General features: G+C 43.5%; 1 protein-coding gene and 1 long non-coding RNA gene across 5 annotated transcripts in view; both read left to right on the top strand.

Annotated features, from left to right (window-relative positions):
* Window positions 1-4,966: 4,966 nt before the first annotated feature.
* Window positions 4,967-21,441, top strand: part of LOC118382526 (beta-mannosidase-like) — a gene marked incomplete at its 5' end in the record, with an annotated part of 43,537 nt that continues 27,062 nt past the window's right edge. The window contains 11 exon segments of the mRNA XM_052512695.1: window positions 4,967-5,167; window positions 7,740-7,834; window positions 8,397-8,502; window positions 8,881-9,054; window positions 11,623-11,746; window positions 12,587-12,756; window positions 15,347-15,460; window positions 17,309-17,460; window positions 19,707-19,824; window positions 19,926-20,012; window positions 20,219-20,386. Coding sequence (XP_052368655.1) covers window positions 4,967-5,167; window positions 7,740-7,834; window positions 8,397-8,502; window positions 8,881-9,054; window positions 11,623-11,746; window positions 12,587-12,756; window positions 15,347-15,460; window positions 17,309-17,460; window positions 19,707-19,824; window positions 19,926-20,012; window positions 20,219-20,386 — 1,509 coding nt within the window.
* Window positions 15,471-17,299, top strand: LOC127927048 (uncharacterized). 4 transcript variants are annotated; one of them, XR_008126002.1, is made up of 3 exons: window positions 15,471-16,306; window positions 16,671-16,754; window positions 16,905-17,299. It is a non-coding gene; the product is annotated as an uncharacterized LOC127927048 (long non-coding RNA). The 4 variants fall into 4 exon arrangements; XR_008126001.1 differs by having other exon boundaries at window positions 16,643-16,754; window positions 16,933-17,299; XR_008126000.1 differs by having other exon boundaries at window positions 16,643-16,754.

Raw genomic sequence — 21,441 nt, 5'->3', positions numbered from 1 at the left:
TAATTGGTAACCAGTTGGATGTACTGCCAAACTCTAAAACAATGTTGGAGGTGGCTTATGGTAGATAAATTAATGTTAAATTCTCTGGCAAAAGCTCTGGTGGACATTCCTGCAGTCAGCATGCCAAATGTACGCTCTTTCAAAACTTGAGACATCTGTGGCATTGTGTGGTGTGACAAACTGCACATTTTAGAGTGGCCTTTTTATTGTTCCCAGCACAAGGTGCACCTATGTAATGATCATGCTGTTTAATCAGCTTCTGATATGCCACACCTGTCAGGTGGATGGATTGTCTTGACAAAGGAAAAATGCTCACTGACAAGGATGTAAACAAATTGTGCACAAAATGAGAGAAATACGCTTTTGTGAGTATATGGAACATTTATGGGATCTTTTATTTCAGCTCAAGAAACATGGTACCCGACACTTTACATGTTGGGTAAAATGTTTGTTCAGTGTATATCTAGGCACGGGCAGTGGTAGGGCTCTATCTGAGCAGAGCACATGCCCTTTGCCCTTCCAGTCTACAAAGTGCCCTTTTCAGTGCTGTTTCCTCACAAATGTATATATATATTTTTTTTTATAAATATTTGTTCCAAGTCATCGTTAAATTCTTATCTATGCTTCCTTTACAAAACAGTTGCTTGTCTTGATTTTTGACCAATGACCAGTCATCAGTATTGGTGTGCAAAGGCAGGTGCGCATGTCCTGAGTAGTGATCAGAAATAACTTTTATTTCCTACAGTTTTACTTGGAAAAACAGAGTAGGCCTCCGTTTAGAAACAGTTTAGAAATCAACTACTGACTCATCTTTGTCATGAGGCTACCTGGCGGTTTGATTGATCATTTACATTTTCAGATAGGTTTAGTTTAGTTTCAGTGGTTTCTGGCAATATGTAAAGATGTTTCAGTGGTTTCTGGCAATATGTAAAGATGTTTCAGTGGTTTCTGGCAATATGTAAAGATGTTTCAGTGGTTTCTGGCAATATGTAAAGATGTTTTGGTGGTTACTGGCAATATGTCTAAAGATGTTTCAGTGGTTTCTGGCAATATGTAAAGATGTTTCAGTGGTTTCTGGCAATATGTAAAGATGTTTCAGTGGTTTCTGGCAATATGTAAAGATGTTTTGGTGGTTACTGGCAATATGTAAAGATGTTTCAGTGGTTTCTGGCAATATGTAAAGATGTTTTGGTGGTTACTGGCAATATGTAAAGATGTTTTGGTGGTTACTGGCAATATGTCTAAAGATGTTTCAGTGGTTTCTGGCAATATGTAAAGATGTTTCAGTGGTTACTGGCAATATGTAAAGATGTTTCAGTGGTTTCTGGCAATATGTAAAGATGTTTCAGTGGTTTCTGGCAATATGTAAAGATGTTTTGGTGGTTACTGGCAATATGTCTAAAGATGTTTCAGTGGTTTCTGGCAATATGTAAAGATGTTTCAGTGGTTACTGGCAATATGTCTAAAGATGTTTCAGTGGTTTCTGGCAATATGTAAAGATGTTTCAGTGGTTACTGGCAATATGTAAAGATGTTTCAGTGGTTTCTGGCAATATGTAAAGATGTTTTGGTGGTTACTGGCAATATGTAAAGATGTTTTGGTGGTTACTGGCAATATGTCTAAAGATGTTTCAGTGGTTTCTGGCAATATGTAAAGATGTTTCAGTGGTTACTGGCAATATGTAAAGATGTTTCAGTGGTTTCTGGCAATATGTAAAGATGTTTTGGTGGTTACTGGCAATATGTAAAGATGTTTTGGTGGTTACTGGCAATATGTAAAGATGTTTTGGTGGTTACTGGCAATATGTCTAAAGATGTTTCAGTGGTTTCTGGCAATATGTAAAGATGTTTTGGTGGTTACTGGCAATATGTAAAGATGTTTTGGTGGTTACTGGCAATATGTCTAAAGATGTTTCAGTGGTTTCTGGCAATATGTAAAGATGTTTCAGTGGTTACTGGCAATATGTAAAGATGTTTTGGTGGTTACTGGCAATATGTCTAAAGATGTTTCAGTGGCTACTGGCAATATGTAAAGATGTTTTGGTGGTTACTGGCAATATGTCTAAAGATGTTTCAGTGGTTACTGGCAATATGTAAAGATGTTTTGGTGGTTACTGGCAATATGTCTAAAGATGTTTCAGTGGTTTCTGGCAATATGTAAAGATGTTTCAGTGGTTTCTGGCAATATGTAAAGATGTTTTGGTGGTTACTGGCAATATGTAAAGATGTTTTGGTGGTTACTGGCAATATGTCTAAAGATGTTTCAGTGGCTACTGGCAATATGTAAAGATGTTTTGGTGGTTACTGGCAATATGTCTAAAGATGTTTCAGTGGTTTCTGGCAATATGTAAAGATGTTTTGGTGGTTACTGGCAATATGTAAAGATGTTTCAGTGGCTCCTGGCATCGCACTGCCTTCAATATTATGTGATATTTTCTGGCGAATGTATTATGAAATTGGTGAGGAAGAACAGGACTACCCGGCTGTCAGGGAGCACTCAGCAGGCAGGCTGCCCTCCAAAGTGATGGCGTGGTGCAGATAAAACATGCTTTCCATCCGATCCTGCTCCCTCCATAGACAGATGGTTCTGCTCTGGACTCCAGACAACTGACATGACATAAACCCAGTTGATATTGGCTGTTAACATGAATCACTTTCAGTTTCCAGATGCAGGTGTAAAACTCAGTTCATTTCTTCATCTTGAGTTTGGACAATGCATCGTCGTGTGTGTGTGTGTGTGTGTGTGTGTGTGTGTGTGTGTGTGTGTGTGTGTGTGGGTGGGGGCCACTCTGTTTTGGGGGCCACGGGTGGAAAAGAAGACTACCGGGAGACTATGATAGTGGCAGCATATTGAGTTGGATAAAGTCATGGTTATAGCTGTTTTAACGTACTGTATATTAATGACTTTAAAAAAAAAATCAATATTTGTATTTTATCAATAATTACATTATTCATATAAAAATATGATCAATATCAATAATTAAAAATGTTTTAAATTATGTTTTAAAAATCAAATAATGACCATGGGGGTGGGATTGCATTTGCATGCTCCTTACGACATACAGTGACTCAAAAGTCTACACACACCTTGCAAATTTTTCACATTTTGCTGCCTTAAAATACACAAGACAATTATTGATATAATAAAATATTTGTGTATATATATATATATACATATTAGAATTATTTATATATTTGTTAAACATTTTGTATCAAACTATTTTTTATAAACTTTTTAAAATTATTTATATCACAAATGTCATTATCGATGTAATTTTTTTTTCCATTATCGATATCAAAAATGTAATTATCATTACCGATAATTGTGCGACAAAACAAAAACATCCAGCTGGAAAGCGGGCCACAAACAGGCAAGTAACAACAGTGGTGTGCAGAACGGCATCTCGGAACACAACAACTCCTCGATCCTTGTCACGGATTGGCTACTGCAGCAGACGGCCACACCCCGGGTTCCCACTCCTATCAGCTAAAAACAAGATGTGGCTCCAGTGAGGAATGGAAGAGCATTGCCTGGTATGATGAATAACATTTATTAACATTTATGAATAACATCCCTGGTAGTATCAATATCACATCCCTGGTAGTATCAATATCACATCCCTGGTAGTATCAATATCCCATCCCTGGTAGTATCAATATCACATCCCTGGTAGTATCAATATCACATCCCTGGTAGTATCAATATCACATCCCTGGTAGTATCAATATCACATCCCTGGTAGTATCAATATCCCATCCCTGGTAGTATCAATATCACATCCCTGGTAGTATCAATATCACATCCCTGGTAGTATCAATATCACATCCCTGGTAGTATCAATATCCCATCCCTGGTAGTATCAATATCACATCCCTGGTAGTATCAATATCCCATCCCTGGTAGTGTCAATATCCCATCCCTGGTAGTGTCAATATCCCATCCCTGGTAGTATCAATATCCCATCCCTGGTAGTATCAATATCCCATCTCTGGTAGTATCAATATCACATCCCTGGTAGTATCAATATCACATCCCTGGTAGTATCAATATCACATCCCTGGTAGTATCAATATCACATCCCTGGTAGTATCAATATCACATCCCTGGTAGTATCATACATACTTGAATACAACAGGTGTAGGTAGACCTTACAGTGAAATTCTTACTTTACAAGCTCTTAACCAACAATGCATTTTTAAGAAAAATAAGTGTAAAGTAAAAAATAGATAAGAGTAAAATAACGCATATTTAAAGAGCAGCAGTAACATAACAGTAGCAAGGCTATTTATAAGGTGTACCCTTACATAGTCAATGTCATTGCCACAGTTATAAACTGTACGGCACAAGTATCAAAGAAATTGAAGAAACTGGGTATTATTGTGGCTGCAGCAGAAAGGTTTTTGTGACTAAAGGATTTTACATCTGAAAGACTTTGCAAGGGGGACTGGCACCAGAAGACCAGTCCTCCCAGGTTGAGCCTATCTTGGGATCAGATCTGTTTTATCATTTTTTTAAAAACAGAAACATTGTTTGATTTAGATTAGTTTATATATGTATTTTTGGTAGTTTTTTTGTGGGTATTTTGTTCCATTTGGGGAATCCTGTTTCCACCCCGCACAGAAGGTGGCAGAATGCACATTCAATTGCGTGATCTCCAATAGAAGAAGATGTTGCCACGTGATGTGCACTGGATCAGCTGATATGTGGTCACGTGATTTTTAACAACAAGGAAGAAGCCGTTTGCACCGAAGAACATACAGCGTTTTTTAAATGTTATTTTTTACAACGTTTATAATCAGTGATTATTATGTTAAACATTCTTTATTCTTCTTTGAAGTTTTCCTTGTCTTGAATGCAGTATTACGTGTTAATAGATAATTGGGTTGTTATTAAATGTTTGAAACCTGACTAGATACTTTTATCTGGCAACAATTCCCGCAGAAGCCACAACAATGAGCGCGTTTAGAAAAGAGGAAGCGTTCTTGTTGTCCTTTATTACGTCGGGAGTTTTCACGTCCTTTTCGGATACAATGTATCCAGAGAAGAGCAGCACGATCTCAGCTTGAACAGGAAATGGACCATACAGAACTCAAATGGGTCTCTGTCGCTTCCTGCAGAGGTACCGGGGTGTGTACACTCTGCTCTCCTGAAACAGGGCTTTATCAAGGTGAGAAGAGTTGTGATGTCTTCTGTCTTTAAAAAAGATTAGCCAGGTGAGCGAGAAGGGGGAAGCTGCAGCCCAATATGGCGAACGGAGTACACGCGAGTGGTTGTCGAAAGGAAAGCAGTCATCCCTCACTTAATTAAACAATACTATCGCCATCTACTGGCCAGTGTACCTACAGCAATCACAACAAGTGGTCCCTCACTAAAACCAATATGGTCGCCTTCTATTAGCCGGTGTGTGTTTGGCCAAACTGTTGTCTGGTATAATCATCATGAAACACAGAAGTCGGGTTCCTTTAATAATGTATTTGCTACAACTTTGAACCAACACTTTACTTCTTATTCTCATGTACTCCTTCTGCATCTCGGTTGTCAAATATAATTATTGAATTTATGTCCAAAATATATCATATATATGTCTTATTTTTCAAATGTCACAGTATCTGATCTTTTTGAATAATACAAATTTAGAAATGTACTAAATGAGTGGGTGGGTGGCAACACATACAGCGTAGCCTAGTGGTTAGAGTGTAGAGGGGGCAGTGTAGCCTAGTGGTTAGAGCGTTGGACTAGTAACTGGAAGGTTGTGAGTTCAAACCCCCGAGCTGACAAGGTACAAATCTGTCGTTCTGCCCCTGAACAGGCAGTTAACCCACTGTTCCCAGGCCGTCATTGAAAATAAGAATATGTTCTTAACTGACTTGCCTGGTTAAATAAAGGTAAAATAAATACAGCTCTGGAAAAAAAATAGGAGACTACTGCAAAATGATCCGTTTCTCTTATTGTACTATTGGGCTACAGCTACCCATACTCCAGTCACCATATTGGGGGACAGCTACCCATACTCCAGTCACCATTTTGGGCTACAGCTACCCATACTCCAGTCACCATATTGGGGGACAGCTACCCATACTCCAGTCACCATATTGGGCTACAGCTACCCATACTCCAGTCACCATTTTGGGCTACAGCTACCCATACTCCAGTCACCATATTGGGCTACAGCTACCCATACTCCAGTCACCATATTGGGCTACAGCTACCCATACTCCAGTCACCATATTGGCCTACAGCTACCCATACTCCAGTCACCATTTTGGGCTACAGCTACCCATACTCCAGTCACCATATTGGGCTACAGCTACCCATACTCCAGTCACCATTTTGGGCTACAGCTACCCATACTCCAGTCACCATATTGGCCTACAGCTACCCATACTCCAGTCACCATATTGGGGGACAGCTACCCATACTCCAGTCACCATTTTGGGCTACAGCTACCCATACTCCAGTCACCATATTGGGGGACAGCTACCCATACTCCAGTCACCATATTGGGCTACAGCTACCCATACTCCAGTCACCATTTTGGGCTACAGCTACCCATACTCCAGTCACCATATTGGGCTACAGCTACCCATACTCCAGTCACCATACTGGGGGACAGCTACCCATACTCCAGTCACCATACTGGGGGACAGCTACCCATACTCCAGTCACCATATTGGCCTACAGCTACCCATACTCCAGTCACCATATTGGCCTACAGCTACCCATACTCCAGTCACCATATTGGGGGACAGCTACCCATACTCCAGTCACCATATTGGGGGACAGCTACCCATACTCCAGTCACCATATTGGAGGACAGCTACCCATACTCCAGTCACCATATTGGGGGACAGCTACCCATACTCCAGTCACCATATTGGGCTACAGCTACCCATACTCCAGTCACCATATTGGTCTACAGCTACCCATACTCCAGTCACCATATTGGGGGACAGCTACCCATACTCCAGTCACCATATTGGCCTACAGCTACCCATACTCCAGTCACCATACTGGGGGACAGCTACCCATACTCCAGTCACCATATTGGGCTGCAGCTACCCATACTCCAGTCACCATATTGGGCTACAGCTACCCATACTCCAGTCACCATATTGGGGGACAGCTACCCATACTCCAGTCACCATATTGGGGGACAGCTACCCATACTCCAGTCACCATATTGGGGGACAGCTACCCATACTCCAGTCACCATATTGGCCTACAGCTACCCATACTCCAGTCACCATATTGGCCTACAGCTACCCATACTCCAGTCACCATATTGGAGGACAGCTACCCATACTCCAGTCACCATATTGGAGGACAGCTACCCATACTCCAGTCACCATATTGGAGGACAGCTACCCATACTCCAGTCACCATATTGGAGGACAGCTACCCATACTCCAGTCACCATACTGGGGGACAGCTACCCATACTCCAGTCACCATATTGGGGGACAGCTACCCATACTCCAGTCACCATATTGGGCTACAGCTACCTGTACTTGAGATCAGCTGACTGACAAATTACCTAATTCTTTACATGAAAATGCCTGGTTCTCTCTCTCTTTTGTCTCTCCCTGTCTCTCCTGTCTCTCCTGTCTCTCTCTGTCTCTCTCCTGTCTCTCTCCTGTCTCTCTACTGTCTCTCTCTCTCTCTCCTGTCTCTCTCTCTCTCTCCTGTCTTCCTACTGTCTCTCTCCTGTCTCTCTCTCTCTCCTGTCTCTCTGTCTTTCAGGATCTCTACTTCAGGTTCAATGATGTAGCATACAGGTGGATCGCTCTTGACAACTGGACATACACAACTACATTTTCTGCCTCAACAGAGCTAAGGTACTGTTTACACAGCTTACAATTCCAGCCCCATGGTGTTACTGTATTCACTACTCCCAGGGCCGGTTCCCCGGACACTGGACAAGCCTTGTCTTTCAGGGCCGGTTCCCCGGACACTGGACAAGCCTTGTCTTTCAGGGCCGGTTCCCTTGACACTGGACAAGCCTTGTCTTTCAGGGCCGGTTCCCCGGACACTGGACAAGCCTTGTCTTTCAGGGTCGGTTCCCCGGACACTGGACAAGCCTTGTCTTTCAGGGCTGGTTCCCCGGACACTGGACAAGCCTTGTCTTTCAGGGCCGGTTCCCTTGACACTGGACAAGCCTTGTCTTTCAGGGCCGGTTCCCCGGACACTGGACAAGCCTTGTCTTTCAGGGCTGGTTCCCCGGACACTGGACAAGCCTTGTCTTTCAGGGTCGGTTCCCCAGACACTGGACAAGCCTAGTCTCGGACTAAAAATAACTTTCGATAGAGCTGTCTTTTTAGTCTATAACTAGGCTTAATTTGTGTCCGGGGAGCCACCCCTCAGTTTTACTAAGATAGACCTTCCTGTCCTCTGCTCCAGGGCTAAACAAAGAGTCCAGCTGGTGTTTGAAGGAGTGGACACTGTAGCGTCCATCTCTCTGAATGGAGTTGTTGTGGGGAAGACAGACAACATGTTCCGCAGATATGTATGAAAAAAGTATATTATTTACCACATGAATGTTGTTTAAAGTATATTATTTACCACATGAATGTTGTTTAAAGTATATTATTTACCACATGAATGTTGTTTATATTGCACATTTTGTAGCATATAATTCAAGGTGTGTCTAATCATGAATGACAGCTAAGTTAAATTGTCAAATCTGTTTTTATCATTTACGTAGTATGTATGTATAGTGATTATGTTTGATCTGGCCCAAACATAACGAACATAAGCCATTTAGCAGACACCTTTATCCAAAAGAGACACAGCGTGCATACATTTTACCCAGAGGGCATTGCAAGCCGCTATGCTTTACCAACTGAAGCTGGGCCACTGGATAACATGATTCCCTGATGTTCAGGACTTCAGCGTAGGCCAGTTGTTGAGGGAAGGGGAGAACGTTGTGAAGGTGAGCCTCCTCTCCCCTGTCGTGTACGCCTCAGAGAGGAGTCAGGCTCACTCCTCCTACAGCGTGCCCCCTGACTGTCCTCCACCCGTCCAGAAGGGAGAATGTCACGTCAACTTTATCAGAAAGGTGAGTGGCTTTTCATCTTTTCAGTTAATAGTACTTGTTGTGTGTTGACAGAAAATATTCAATTTTTTAACAATATTAGCTTAGTAACGTTAAGCTAATTTTCTAGCTAGCTAGCACAAACAATGTTATCTTGTCTAGTAGACCTAGCTAGCTAGCACAAACAATGTTATCTTGTCTAGTAGACCTAGCTAGCTAGCACAAACAATGTTATCTTGTCATGTAGACCTAGCTAGCTACGTCAGTAACCAACTTTAATGTCCTTCTCTGGACTGACATTTGCAATTGCTTATTTAAATTTACCTCAGTGTTTCATGTCTACACCATAACGCAACGCTGGCATCCTGCACATTGAGACACTTGTGACTCTGTCAATCACCACATTCTTACTGGCAGGCTCGACAGCCTTGGTTTCTCAAATGTTTGCCTCGCCTGGTTTACCAACTACTTCTCTGATAGAGTTCAGTGTGTCAAATCGGAGGGCCTGTTGTCTGGACCTCTGGCAGTCTCTATGGGGGTGCCACAGGGTTCAATTCTCGGGCCAACTCTCTTCTCTGTATACATCAATGATGTCGCTCTTGCTGCTGGTGATTCTCTGATCCACCTCTACGCAGACGACACCATTCTGTATACTTCTGGCCCTTCTTTAGACACTGTGTTAACTAACCTCCAGCCGAGCTTCAATGCCATACAACTCTCCTTCCGTGGCCTCCAACTGCTCTTAAATGCAATTAAAACTAAATGCATGCTCTTTAACCGATCGCTGCCCACACCTGCTTGCCCGTCCAGCATCACTACTCTGGACGCCTCTGACTTAGAATACGTGGACAACTACAAATACCTAGGTGTCTGGTTAGACTGTAAACTCTCCTTCCAGACTCACATCAAACATCTCCAATCCAAAGTTAAATCTAGAATTGGCTTCCTACATCGCATAAAAGCATCCTTCACTCATGCTGCCAAGTCTCTGCTAGGTAAAGCCCCGCCTTATCTCAGCTCACTGATCACCAAAGCAGCACCCACTCGTAGCACGCGCTCCAGCAGGTCACCCCCAAAGCCAGTTCCTCCTTTGGTCGCCTTTCCTTCCAGTTCTCTGCTGCCAATGACTGCAACAAACTGCAAAAATCACTAAAGCTGGAGACTCACATCTCCATCACTAACTTTAAGCACCATCTGTGAGAGCAGCTCACAGATTACTGCACCTGTACATAGATGGGCTGTTTACAGATGGACTATCTACCTACCTCATCCCCATACTGGTATTTATTTATTTATCTTGCTCATTTGCTCCCCAGTATCTCTAGTTGCACATTCATCTTCTGCACATCTACCATTCCAGTGTTTAATTGCTATATTGTAATTACTTCGCCACCATGGCCTATTTATTTCCTTAACTTACCTCATTTACACTCACTGTATATAGACTTTTTCTTTTCTTTTGTTCTACTGTGTTATTGACTATGTTTTGTTTATTCCATGTGTAACTCTGTGTTGTTGTCTGTGTCGAACTGCTTTGCTTTATCTTGGCCAGGTCGCAGTTGTAAATGAGAACTTGTTCTCAACTAGCCTACCTGGTTAAATAAAGGTGTTCTCAACTAGCCTACCTGGTTAAATAAAGGTGTTCTCAACTAGCCTACCTGGTTAAATAAAGGTGTTCTCAACTAGCCTACCTGGTTAAATAAAGGTGTTCTCAACTAGCCTACCTGGTTAAATAAAGGTGTTCTCAACTAGCCTACCTGGTTAAATAAAGGTGTTCTCAACTAGCCTACCTGGTTAAATAAAGGTGTTCTCAACTAGCCTACCTGGTTAAATAAAGGTGTTCTCAACTAGCCTACCTGGTTAAATAAAGGTGTTCTCAACTAGCCTACCTGGTTAAATAAAGGTGTTCTCAACTAGCCTACGTGGTTAAATAAAGGTGTTCTCAACTAGCCTACCTGGTTAAATAAAGGTGTTCTCAACTAGCCTACCTGGTTAAATAAAGGTGTTCTCAACTAGCCTACGTGGTTAAATAAAGGTGTTCTCAACTAGCCTACCTGGTTAAATAAAGGTGAAATAAAATTTTTATTAAAAAAACATGGCCACTGATTTCTAGTGGTGTTGATGTTCTTCTTCCGGGTCCATTTATCATGACGGACACATTATCTATGACATTATCTATGACATTATCTATGACATTATCCAGATAATGTAGCTGCCGCTCTCACAACCAAAATAAACGTCTTCAGAAATAGAAGGCATTTCGGAGGAGGCAAAAAGTTGAACCCATTCTAGCCAATCAGAGGGCAGATCTCACTGTGAACAACAGGCACAACTGTTTCCACTAGTTACCACAGCCACAAAGACGACAGTCTACATCGTAGACATTCATGAAAACTAAAATTCGCTTTGTGGTTTTCATTTAAGGTTATGGATAAGCTTAGCACTGTGGTTACGGTTTCAAATCACCATCCAACATACAGATGCTTATGACGTTGGAGTCATTATTGTGTGTCCTAGAAAATAACAGTCAATTATAATTGTTTTCACCATTCACCCATTGGATAACTCTCCTGTCTGATGGTCTTTTACCAGGCTCAGAGTTCCTTCAGCTGGGACTGGGGGCCGTCATTCCCAACCCTGGGGCTGTGGAAGGGTGTTCATCTGGAGGCCTTTGATGTGCTGCGCCTAATCCATCTCTCTACTGTACCAGTCTATAGTATGTATCTCTCTCTTTCTCTCTCTCTCTGTCTCTCCATGTGTCCTGACTCTCTGTCTCTCTCTCTGTCTCTCTCTCGCTCTCTCTCTCTCTCTCTCTCTCTCTCTCTCTCTCTCTCTCTCTCTCCATGTGTCTTTCTCTCTCTCCATGTGTCTTTCTCTCTCTCTCTCTCTCTCTCTCTCTCTCTCTCTCTCTCTCTCTCTCTCTCTCTCTCTCTCTCTCTCTCTCTCTCTCTCTCTCTCTCTCTGCATGGGTATCGAACTATTCTGAACTTATCTACACAGCTACTCTGTGAACTCTCCAAGGCTGAATCCCAAATCATCCCCTTGCTCCTCTGGCCTCCATTTGTGCGTTCTGCCTTCGCCATATGCACAAGTGTCCCAAATCTGAGGGCGTTAAAATGATGGAAGGTGTATTAGACTCTTCGATAGCCACTTTGACCGAGTCTTGCTTCGCTGCTGGCTTGACAGTGAAGTAGTATCCCATAATGCACCGCGGGCCTAATTTAGGATCCATGGCACATGTAACATATTCAATACTTTCCGAATTTTTAACTGTTACTGAGGTATATTTATTGTGAGACGACAGGGAGAATTTTCTCAGTCGAATTTCATATTTGTTTTATTATTTAAATGGTACATGCGTCATTAAAGGCAGGAGTTTTTCCAGAAGGTGAGGGGTTTATTTATCTCCTCACCACTCTGGAAGTTACCTTCTGAGTTTCATCAGCAACACGTAACAACAGAGGGCCCTCCGTGCGAGTCGATAGGGGCGGGGGGGTGGTTTGGGATACAACAGCTAGTCATGGAAAGCCCTCTTCTTCCTCTTCCTGTCTCCCAGACTCCTCTCTGTCTCAGTGGGTGGTAACGGTGGAAGTGTTGGTTGATGCTGTGGAGGAGACTAAAGTCCAGGTCAACCTCTCTCTGATGGAGCTGTCTACAGAACAAACCTTCATGGTGGTTTTTCCATCTGGGCAGAGCAAGAACACCTTGAGCCTCCATGTCAACACAGTTAGTATGCTGGGTGGGAAGGTGACTTATGGTTCTGGAACTAATGGCTCCCTGTTCCCTTTATAGTGCCCTACTGTTGACCAGAGTCCTATACAGTATAGTGCCCTACTGTTGACCAGAGTCCTCTACAGTATAGTGCCCTACTGTTGACCAGTCCTATACAGTATAGTGCCCTACTGTTGACCAGAGTCCTATACAGTATAGTGCCCTACTGTTGACCAGAGTCCTCTACAGTATAGTGCCCTACTGTTGACCAGAGTCCTCTACAGTATAGTGCTCTACTGTTGACAGTCCTATACAGTATAGTGCCCTACTGTTGACCAGAGTCCTCTACAGTATAGTGCCCTACTGTTGACCAGAGTCCCTACTGTTGACCAGTCCTATACAGTATAGTGCCCTACTGTTGACCAGAGTCCTCTACAGTATAGTGCAGTACCAGAGTCCTTTAGTATAGTGCCCTACTGTTGACCAGAGTCCTCTACAGTATAGTGTGCCCTACTGTTGACCAGAGTCCTTTACAGTATAGTGCCCTACTGTTGACCAGAGTCCTATACAGTATAGTGCCCTACTGTTGACCTAGTATAGTCCTATACAGAGTCCTTTATAGTGCCCTACTGTTGACCAGAGTCCTATACAGTATAGTGCCCTACTGTTGACCAGAGTCCTTTACAGTATAGTGCCCTACTGTTGACCAGAGTCCTTTACAGTATAGTGCCCTACTGTTGACCAGAGTCCTCTATACAGTATAGTGCCCTACTGTTGACCAGAGTCCTATACAGTATAGTGCCCTACTGTTGACCAGAGTCCTCTACAGTCCTTTTGACAGTATATAGTGCCCTACTGTTGACCAGAGTTCTATACAGTATAGTGCCCTACTGTTGACCAGAGTCCTCTACAGTATAGTGTCCTACTGTTGACCAGTCCTATACAGTATAGTGCCTACTACAGTATATAGTGCCCTACTGTTGACCAGAGTCCTCTACAGTATAGTGCTACTGTTGACCAGAGTCCTCTACAGTATAGTGCCCTACTGTTGACCAGAGTCCTATACAGTATAGTGCCCTACTGTTGACCAGAGTCCTCTACAGTATAGTGCCCTACTGTTGACCAGAGTCCTATACAGTATAGTGCCCTACTGTTGACCAGTCCTCTACAGTATAGTGTGCCCTGCTACTGTTGACCAGTCCTATACAGTATAGTGCCCTACTGTTGACCAGAGTCCTCTACAGTATAGTGCCCTACTGTTGACCAGAGTCCTCTACAGTATAGTGCCCTACTGTTGACCAGAGTCCTATACAGTATAGTGCCCTACCAGAGTTCTCTACAGTATAGTGCTGTTGACCAGAGTCCTCTACAGTATAGTGCCCTACTGTTGACCAGTCCTATACAGTATAGTGCCCTACTGTTGACCAGAGTCCTCTACAGTATAGTGCTCTAGAGTCCCCTATACAGTATAGTGCCCTACTGTTGACCAGAGTCCTATACAGTATAGTGCCCTACTGTTGACCAGTCCTATACAGTATAGTGCCCTACTGTTGACCAGAGTCCTATACAGTATAGTGCCCTACTGTTGACCAGAGTCCTATACAGTATAGTGCCCTACTGTTGACCAGAGTCCTCTACAGTATAGTGCCCTACTGTTGACCAGAGTCCTATACAGTATAGTGCCCTACTGTTGACTGTTGAGAGTCCTCTACAGTATAGTGCCCTACTGTTGACCAGTCCTATACAGTATAGTGCCTACTGTTGACCAGAGTCCTATACAGTATAGTGCCCTACTGTTGACCAGAGTCCTATACAGTATAGTGCCCTACTGTTGACCAGTCCTATACAGTATAGTGCCTACTGTTGACCAGAGTCCTATACAGTATAGTGCCCTACTGTTGACCAGAGTCCTCTACAGTATAGTGCCCTACTGTTGACCAGAGTCCTATACAGTATAGTGCCCTACTGTTGACCAGAGTCCTATACAGTATAGTGCCCTACTGTTGACCAGTCCTATACAGTAAAGTCCCTACTACCAGTATAGTATAGTGCCCTACTGTTGACCAGAGTCCTATACAGTATGCCCTACTGTTGACCAGAGTCCTTTACTATAGTGCCCTTGACCAGAGTCCTATACAGTATAGTGCCCTACTGTTGACCAGAGTCCTATACAGTATAGTGCCCTACTGTTGACCAGTCCTATACAGTATAGTACCCTACTGTTGACCAGAGTCCTATACAGTATAGTGCCCTACTGTTGACCAGAGTCCTATACAGTATAGTGCCCTACTGTTGACCAGAGTCCTATACAGTATAGTGCCCTACTGTTGACCAGTCCTATACAGTATAGTGCCCTACTGTTGACCAGAGTCCTATACAGTATAGTACCCTACTGTTGACCAGAGTCCTATACAGTATAGTGCCCTACTGTTGACCAGAGTCCTATACAGTATAGTGCCCTACTGTTGAGAAGGGCCCTTGGGGTTCTAAAGGTCGGACACATCTTATCTCTACTGGAAAGACTTCTGAATGTCCGGGTTTTATCATGTCTCTATTTTTCATCGTGCTGAGGTAAATGTTTAGTGTGTGTGTGTGTGTGTTGTAGAGTAACCAGGTGAAGCTGTGGTGGCCCAGTGGCCATGGTGAGCAGCACTCCTATCATCTCAGTGTGAGAGGAACCATGCTGGAGGGAACAGCCATACTCAGGACAGACACACAGGTCAGACCTCAACATCTCTACTCCTCTACTATCCCCTCTTTCTCACTGTCTCCAGTCTTCTGTCTTCTCACGATCTCCAGTCCTCTGTCTTCTCACAGTCTCCAGTCCTCTGTCTTCTCACGGTCTCCAGTCCTCTGTCTTCTCACGGTCTCCAGTCTTCTGTCTTCTCACGGTCTCCAGTCCTCTGTCTTCTCACGGTCTCCAGTCCTCTGTCTTCTCACGGTCTCCAGTCCTCTGTCTTCTCACGGTCTCCAGTCCTCTGTCTTCTCACGGTCTCCAGTCTTCTGTCTTCTCACGGTCTCCAGTCCTCTGTCTTCTCACGGTCTCCAGTCTTCTGTCTTCTCACGGTCTCCAGTCTTCTGTCTTCTCACTGTAACCAGTCCTCTGTCTTCTCACGGTCTCCAGTCTTCTGTCTTCTCACGGTCTCCAGTCCTCTGTCTTCTCACGGTCTCCAGTCTTCTGTCTTCTCACTGTCTCCAGTCCTCTGTCTTCTCACTGTCTCCAGTCTTCTGTCTTCTCACGGTCTCCAGTCCTCTGTCTTCTCACGGTCTCCAGTCCTCTGTCTTCTCACAGTCTCCAGTCCTCTCTCTGTCTCCAGGTGTATTTAACATCCTCTCTGTCTCCAGGTGTATTTAACATACTCTCTGTCTCCAGGTGTATAACATCCTCTCTGTCTCCAGGTGTATTTAACATCCTCTCTGTCTCCAGGTGTATTTAACATCCTCTCTGTCTCCAGGTGTATTTAACATCCTCTCTGTCTCCAGGTGTATAACATCCTCTCTGTCTCCAGGTGTATTTAACATCCTCTCTGTCTCCAGGTGTATTTAACGTCCTCTCTGTCTCCAGGTGTATTTAACGTCCTCTCTGTCTCCAGGTGTATTTAACATCCTCTCTGTCTCCAGGTGTATTTAACATCCTCTCTGTCTCCAGGTGTATTTAACATCCTCTCTGTCTCCAGGTGTATTTAACATCCTCTCTGTCTCCAGGTGTATTTAACATCCTCTCTGTCTCCAGGTGTATTTAACATCCTCTCTGTCTCCAGGTGTATTTAACATCCTCTCTGTCTCCAGGTGTATTTAACATCCTCTCTGTCTCCAGGTGTATTTAACATCCTCTCTGTCTCCAGGTGTATTTAACATCCTCTCTGTCTCCAGGTGTATTTAACATCCTCTCTGTCTCCAGGTGTATTTAACATCCTCTCTGTCTCCAGGTGTATTTAACATCCTCTCTGTCTCCAGGTGTATTTAACATCCTCTCTGTCTCCAGGTGTATTTAACATCCTCTCTGTCTCCAGGTGTATTTAACATCCTCTCTCTGTCTCCAGGTGTATTTAACATCCTCTCTCTGTCTCCAGGTGTATTTAACATCCTCTCTCTGTCTCCAGGTGTATTTAACATCCTCTCTCTGTCTCCAGGTGTATTTAACATCCTCTCTCTGTCTCCAGGTGTATTTAACATCCTCTCTGTCTCCAGGTGTATTTAACATCCTCTCTGTCTCCAGGTGTATTTAACATCCTCTCTCTGTCTCCAGGTGTATTTAACATCCTCTCTCTGTCTCCAGGTGTATTTAACATCCTCTCTGTCTCCAGGTGTATTTAACATCCTCTCTGTCTCCAGGTGTATTTAACATCCTCTCTGTCTCCAGGTGTATTTAACATCCTCTCTGTCTCCAGGTGTATTTAACATCCTCTCTGTCTCCAGGTGTATTTAACATCCTCTCTGTCTCCAGGTGTATTTAACATCCTCTCTCTGTCTCCAGGTGTATTTAACATCCTCTCTGTCTCCAGGTGTATTTAACATCCTCTCTGTCTCCAGGTGTATTTAACATCCTCTCTGTGTTACTCCCAAGGTGTATTTCCGTACAGTAGAGCTGGTCCAGGAGCCAATCGCTGGTTCCCCTGGGCTGAGTTTCTACTTCCAGGTCAACAAAAAGCCCATCTTCCTGAAGGGGTCAAACTGGATCCCAGCTCACGCCCTTCAGGACCTGGTCAGCCCTGCTGAGTGAGACACACACACAGACACACACACACACACACACACTCATGTCTTTGGTCTTAATCATGATATCAACCTTTCACTCATTAAATACTTCTAAGATGGGATGTGTTTTGTATATTTGAAACGGCCACATTACAATGTCATTATGTTTACATTATGATTCAAACAAGACTTTTAGTGTTCTGATTGAACACACCGGTGCGTCAGTCTAAGTTACTTCACACAACAAATCCCCATCAACATCTGTCAGTTTAAACAAGAGATGTGTTTTTTTTCCTCTATCCACCGCATCTGCCAGTGTCTCACTTCCCCATCTGTGGTGACAGAGTGGTGTTTATCAGACCAGGAGACATCCCATCTGTGGTGACAGAGTGGTGTTTATCAGACCAGGAGACATCCCATCTGTGGTGACAGAGAGATGTTTATCAGACCAGGAGACATCCCATCTGTGGTGACAGAGAGATGTTTATCAGACCAGGAGACATCCCATCTGTGGTGACAGAGTGGTGTTTATCAGACCAGGAGACATCCCATCTGTGGTGACAGAGAGATGTTTATCAGACCAGGAGACATCCCATCTGTGGTGACAGAGTGGTGTTTATCAGACCAGGAGACATCCCATCTGTGGTGACAGAGTGGTGTTTATCAGACCAGGAGACATCCCATCTGTGGTGAAAGGGGACAGAGAGGTGTTTACCAGACCAGGAGACATCCCATCTGTGGTGAAAGGGGACAGAGATACATGTTTGTCAGACCAGGAGACATCCCATCTGTGGTGAAAGGGGACAGAGATAGATGTTTGTCAGACCAGGAGACATCCCATCTGTGGTGAAAGGGGACAGAGATAGATGTTTGTCAGACCAGGAGACATCCCATCTGTGGTGAAAGGGAACAGAGATAGATGTTTGTCAGACCAGGAGACATCCCATCTGTGGTGAAAGGGGACAGAGATAGATGTTTGTCAGACCAGGAGACATCCCATCTGTGGTGAAAGGGGACAGAGATAGATGTTTGTCAGACCAGGAGACATCCCATCTGTGGTGAAAGGGGACAGAGATAGATGTTTATCAGACCAGGAGACATCCCATCTGTGGTGAAAGGGGACAGAGAGGTGTTTACCAGACCAGGAGACATCCCATCTGTGGTGAAAGGGGACAGAGATAGATGTTTATCAGACCAGGAGACATCCCATCTGTGGTGAAAGGGGACAGAGGGGTGTTTACCAGACCAGGAGACATCCCATCTGTGGTGAAAGGGGACAGAGATAGATGTTTGTCAGACCAGGAGACATCCCATCTGTGGTGAAAGGGGACAGAGGGGTGTTTACCAGACCAGGAGACATCCCATCTGTGGTGAAAGGGGACAGAGGGGTGTTTACCAGACCAGGAGACATCCCATCTGTGGTGAAAGGGGACAGAGATAGATGTTTATCAGACCAGGAGACATCCCATCTGTGGTGAAAGGGGACAGAGATAGATGTTTATCAGACCAGGAGACATCCCATCTGTGGTGAAAGGGGACAGAGATAGATGTTTACCAGACCAGGAGACATCCCGAAAATCAGTCTTGTCATGTAAACGTCTGTAGCGTCTGAACCGTTTGGGAACATTAGATATTAGACCTTAGTCTGAAGAGGGCCCACTGTGGAACATTAGATATTAAACCTTAGTCTGAAGGGAGCCCACTGTGGAACATTAGATATTAAACCTTAGTCTGAAGAGAGCCCACTGTGGAACATTAGATATTACACCTTAGTCTGAAGAGGGCCCACTGTGGAACATTAGATATTAAACATTAGTCTGAAGAGAGCCCACTGTGGAACATTAGATATTAAACCTTAGTCTGAAGAGAGCCCACTGTGGAACATTAGATATTAAACCTTAGTCTGAAGAGGGCCCACTGTGGAACATTAGATATTAAACCTTAGTCTGAAGAGGGCCCACTGTGGAACATTAGATATTAAACCTTAGTCTGAAGGGAGCCCACTGTGGAACATTAGATATTAAACCTTAGTCTGAAGGGAGCCCATACATATTATATATATTTTTAAATATTTAAATTTTATTCCTAAAGAGTTTGTAAAATTCTAAATCAAATTAGCAAAATGACCCATGTTATGAACATCTTAAACCACCCCCTAACGTCTTAGACTGGAGTTAAAACTCTCACCGGAACCTGATAGATTTGAACAGACACTAGTTAGTCGTTACTGTCTTGTAACCATTGACAACAGTTGTGTTCTGTTTCAGTGTGAGGAACCTTCTACAGTCGTCCGTAAGCGCTAATATGAACGCGCTCAGGGTCTGGGGGGGAGGAGTCTATGAGCAGGACCTGTTCTACTCTCTCTGTGATGAGATGGGGATCATGGTAACTGACTGACTAGTACTCTTTCTCTCGTTGTCTTCGTCACAAACTCCCCATTCCCTTTATACTGCTGTACTTTTGACCAATACCTTGTCTGTCCTTAGATCTGGCAGGACTTCATGTTTGCCTGTGCCATGTACCCCACTGAGCCTGACTTCATAGAGACGGTTAGAGAGGAGGTTGTCCAACAGGTGAGCTACACCTACAGGGTTGATGTTAGTATCTTTGTTCAGACCTCGATGGCCCGTAGAGCACTCTGCAAATCTCCTGTTTCTGTAGCGTGAGGCAGCATCCCTGGACAAAGCCTTGATGTATGTTAATATTGATAAGGATGACTCATTTCCTGGTTATAGCATGTAATAACACGTGTTCCTTCCTGTTTCCTCGCTCCAATCAGGTGAGGCGCTTAAAGTCCCACCCCTCGGTCATCGTGTGGAGTGGGAACAACGAGAATGAGGCGGCCCTGGCCACTAATTGGTTCGGCATCCCCGTTGCCCAGCAACCCCGGTACCATAGAGACTATGTGACTCTGTATGTGGACAACATCAGGGCTATTGTTCAGAAGGTGAGAGACATATATGAGACATTGAACTAAGAAATACTGAGTCATGATCTGTGTCTAATGCCACCCTAAACCCTATTACCTATGTGGGTCATTCTACAGAAGTCTAAATTGGGGATTGATTGTTTTTCTTCTAATTTGAATCTTATTTTCATTTTCCCCAAACTTTCAGTAGACATTTACAGAATATACCTTATATACAGTATATACAGTTTTCTAACCTTATATACAGTATATATAGTGTACTAACCTTATATACAGTATATACAGTTTTCTAACCTTATATACAGTATATACAGTGTACTAACCTTATATACAGTATATACAGTGTACTAACCTTATATACAGTATATATAGTATTCTAACCTTATATACAGTATACTAACCTTATATACAGTATATACAGTGTACTAACCTTATGTACAGTACACTAACCTTATGTACAGTACACTAACCTTATATACAGTATATATAGTGTACTAACCTTATATACAGTATATACAGTGTACTAACCTTATATACAGTATATGTATATGTGGAGGTTATATACAGGGTGTTACGGTACAGAGTCAATGTGGAGGCTATATACAGGGGGTACCGGTACAGAGTCAATGTGGAGGCTATATACAGGGGGTACCGGTACAGAGTCAATGTGGAGGCTATATACAGGGGGTACCGGTACAGAGTCAATGTGGAGGCTATATACAGGGGGTACCGGTACAGAGTCAATGTGGAGTCAATGTGGAGGCTATATACAGGGTGTTACGGTACAGAGTCAATGTGGAGGCTATATATATAGAGTTACACATATATATATATGCCATTTAGCAGACGCTTTTATCCAAAGCGACTTACAGTCATGTGTGCATACATTCTACGTATGGGTGGTCCCGGGGATCAAACCCACTACCCTGGCGTTACAAGCGCCATGCTCTACCAACTGAGCTACAGAAGGACCACATACAGGGGGTACCCGTACCGGTACAGAGTCAATGTGGAGGCTATATACAGGGTGTTACGGTACAGAGTCAATGTGGAGGCTATATACAGGGTATTAC

Source organism: Oncorhynchus keta, unplaced genomic scaffold (genome assembly GCF_023373465.1).
Source record: "Oncorhynchus keta strain PuntledgeMale-10-30-2019 unplaced genomic scaffold, Oket_V2 Un_contig_9162_pilon_pilon, whole genome shotgun sequence".
In the NCBI taxonomy this organism is placed as follows: domain Eukaryota; kingdom Metazoa; phylum Chordata; class Actinopteri; order Salmoniformes; family Salmonidae; genus Oncorhynchus; species Oncorhynchus keta.
The sequence above is the reverse complement of the archived record's forward strand: the minus strand, read 5'-3'. Positions and strand labels throughout refer to the sequence as shown.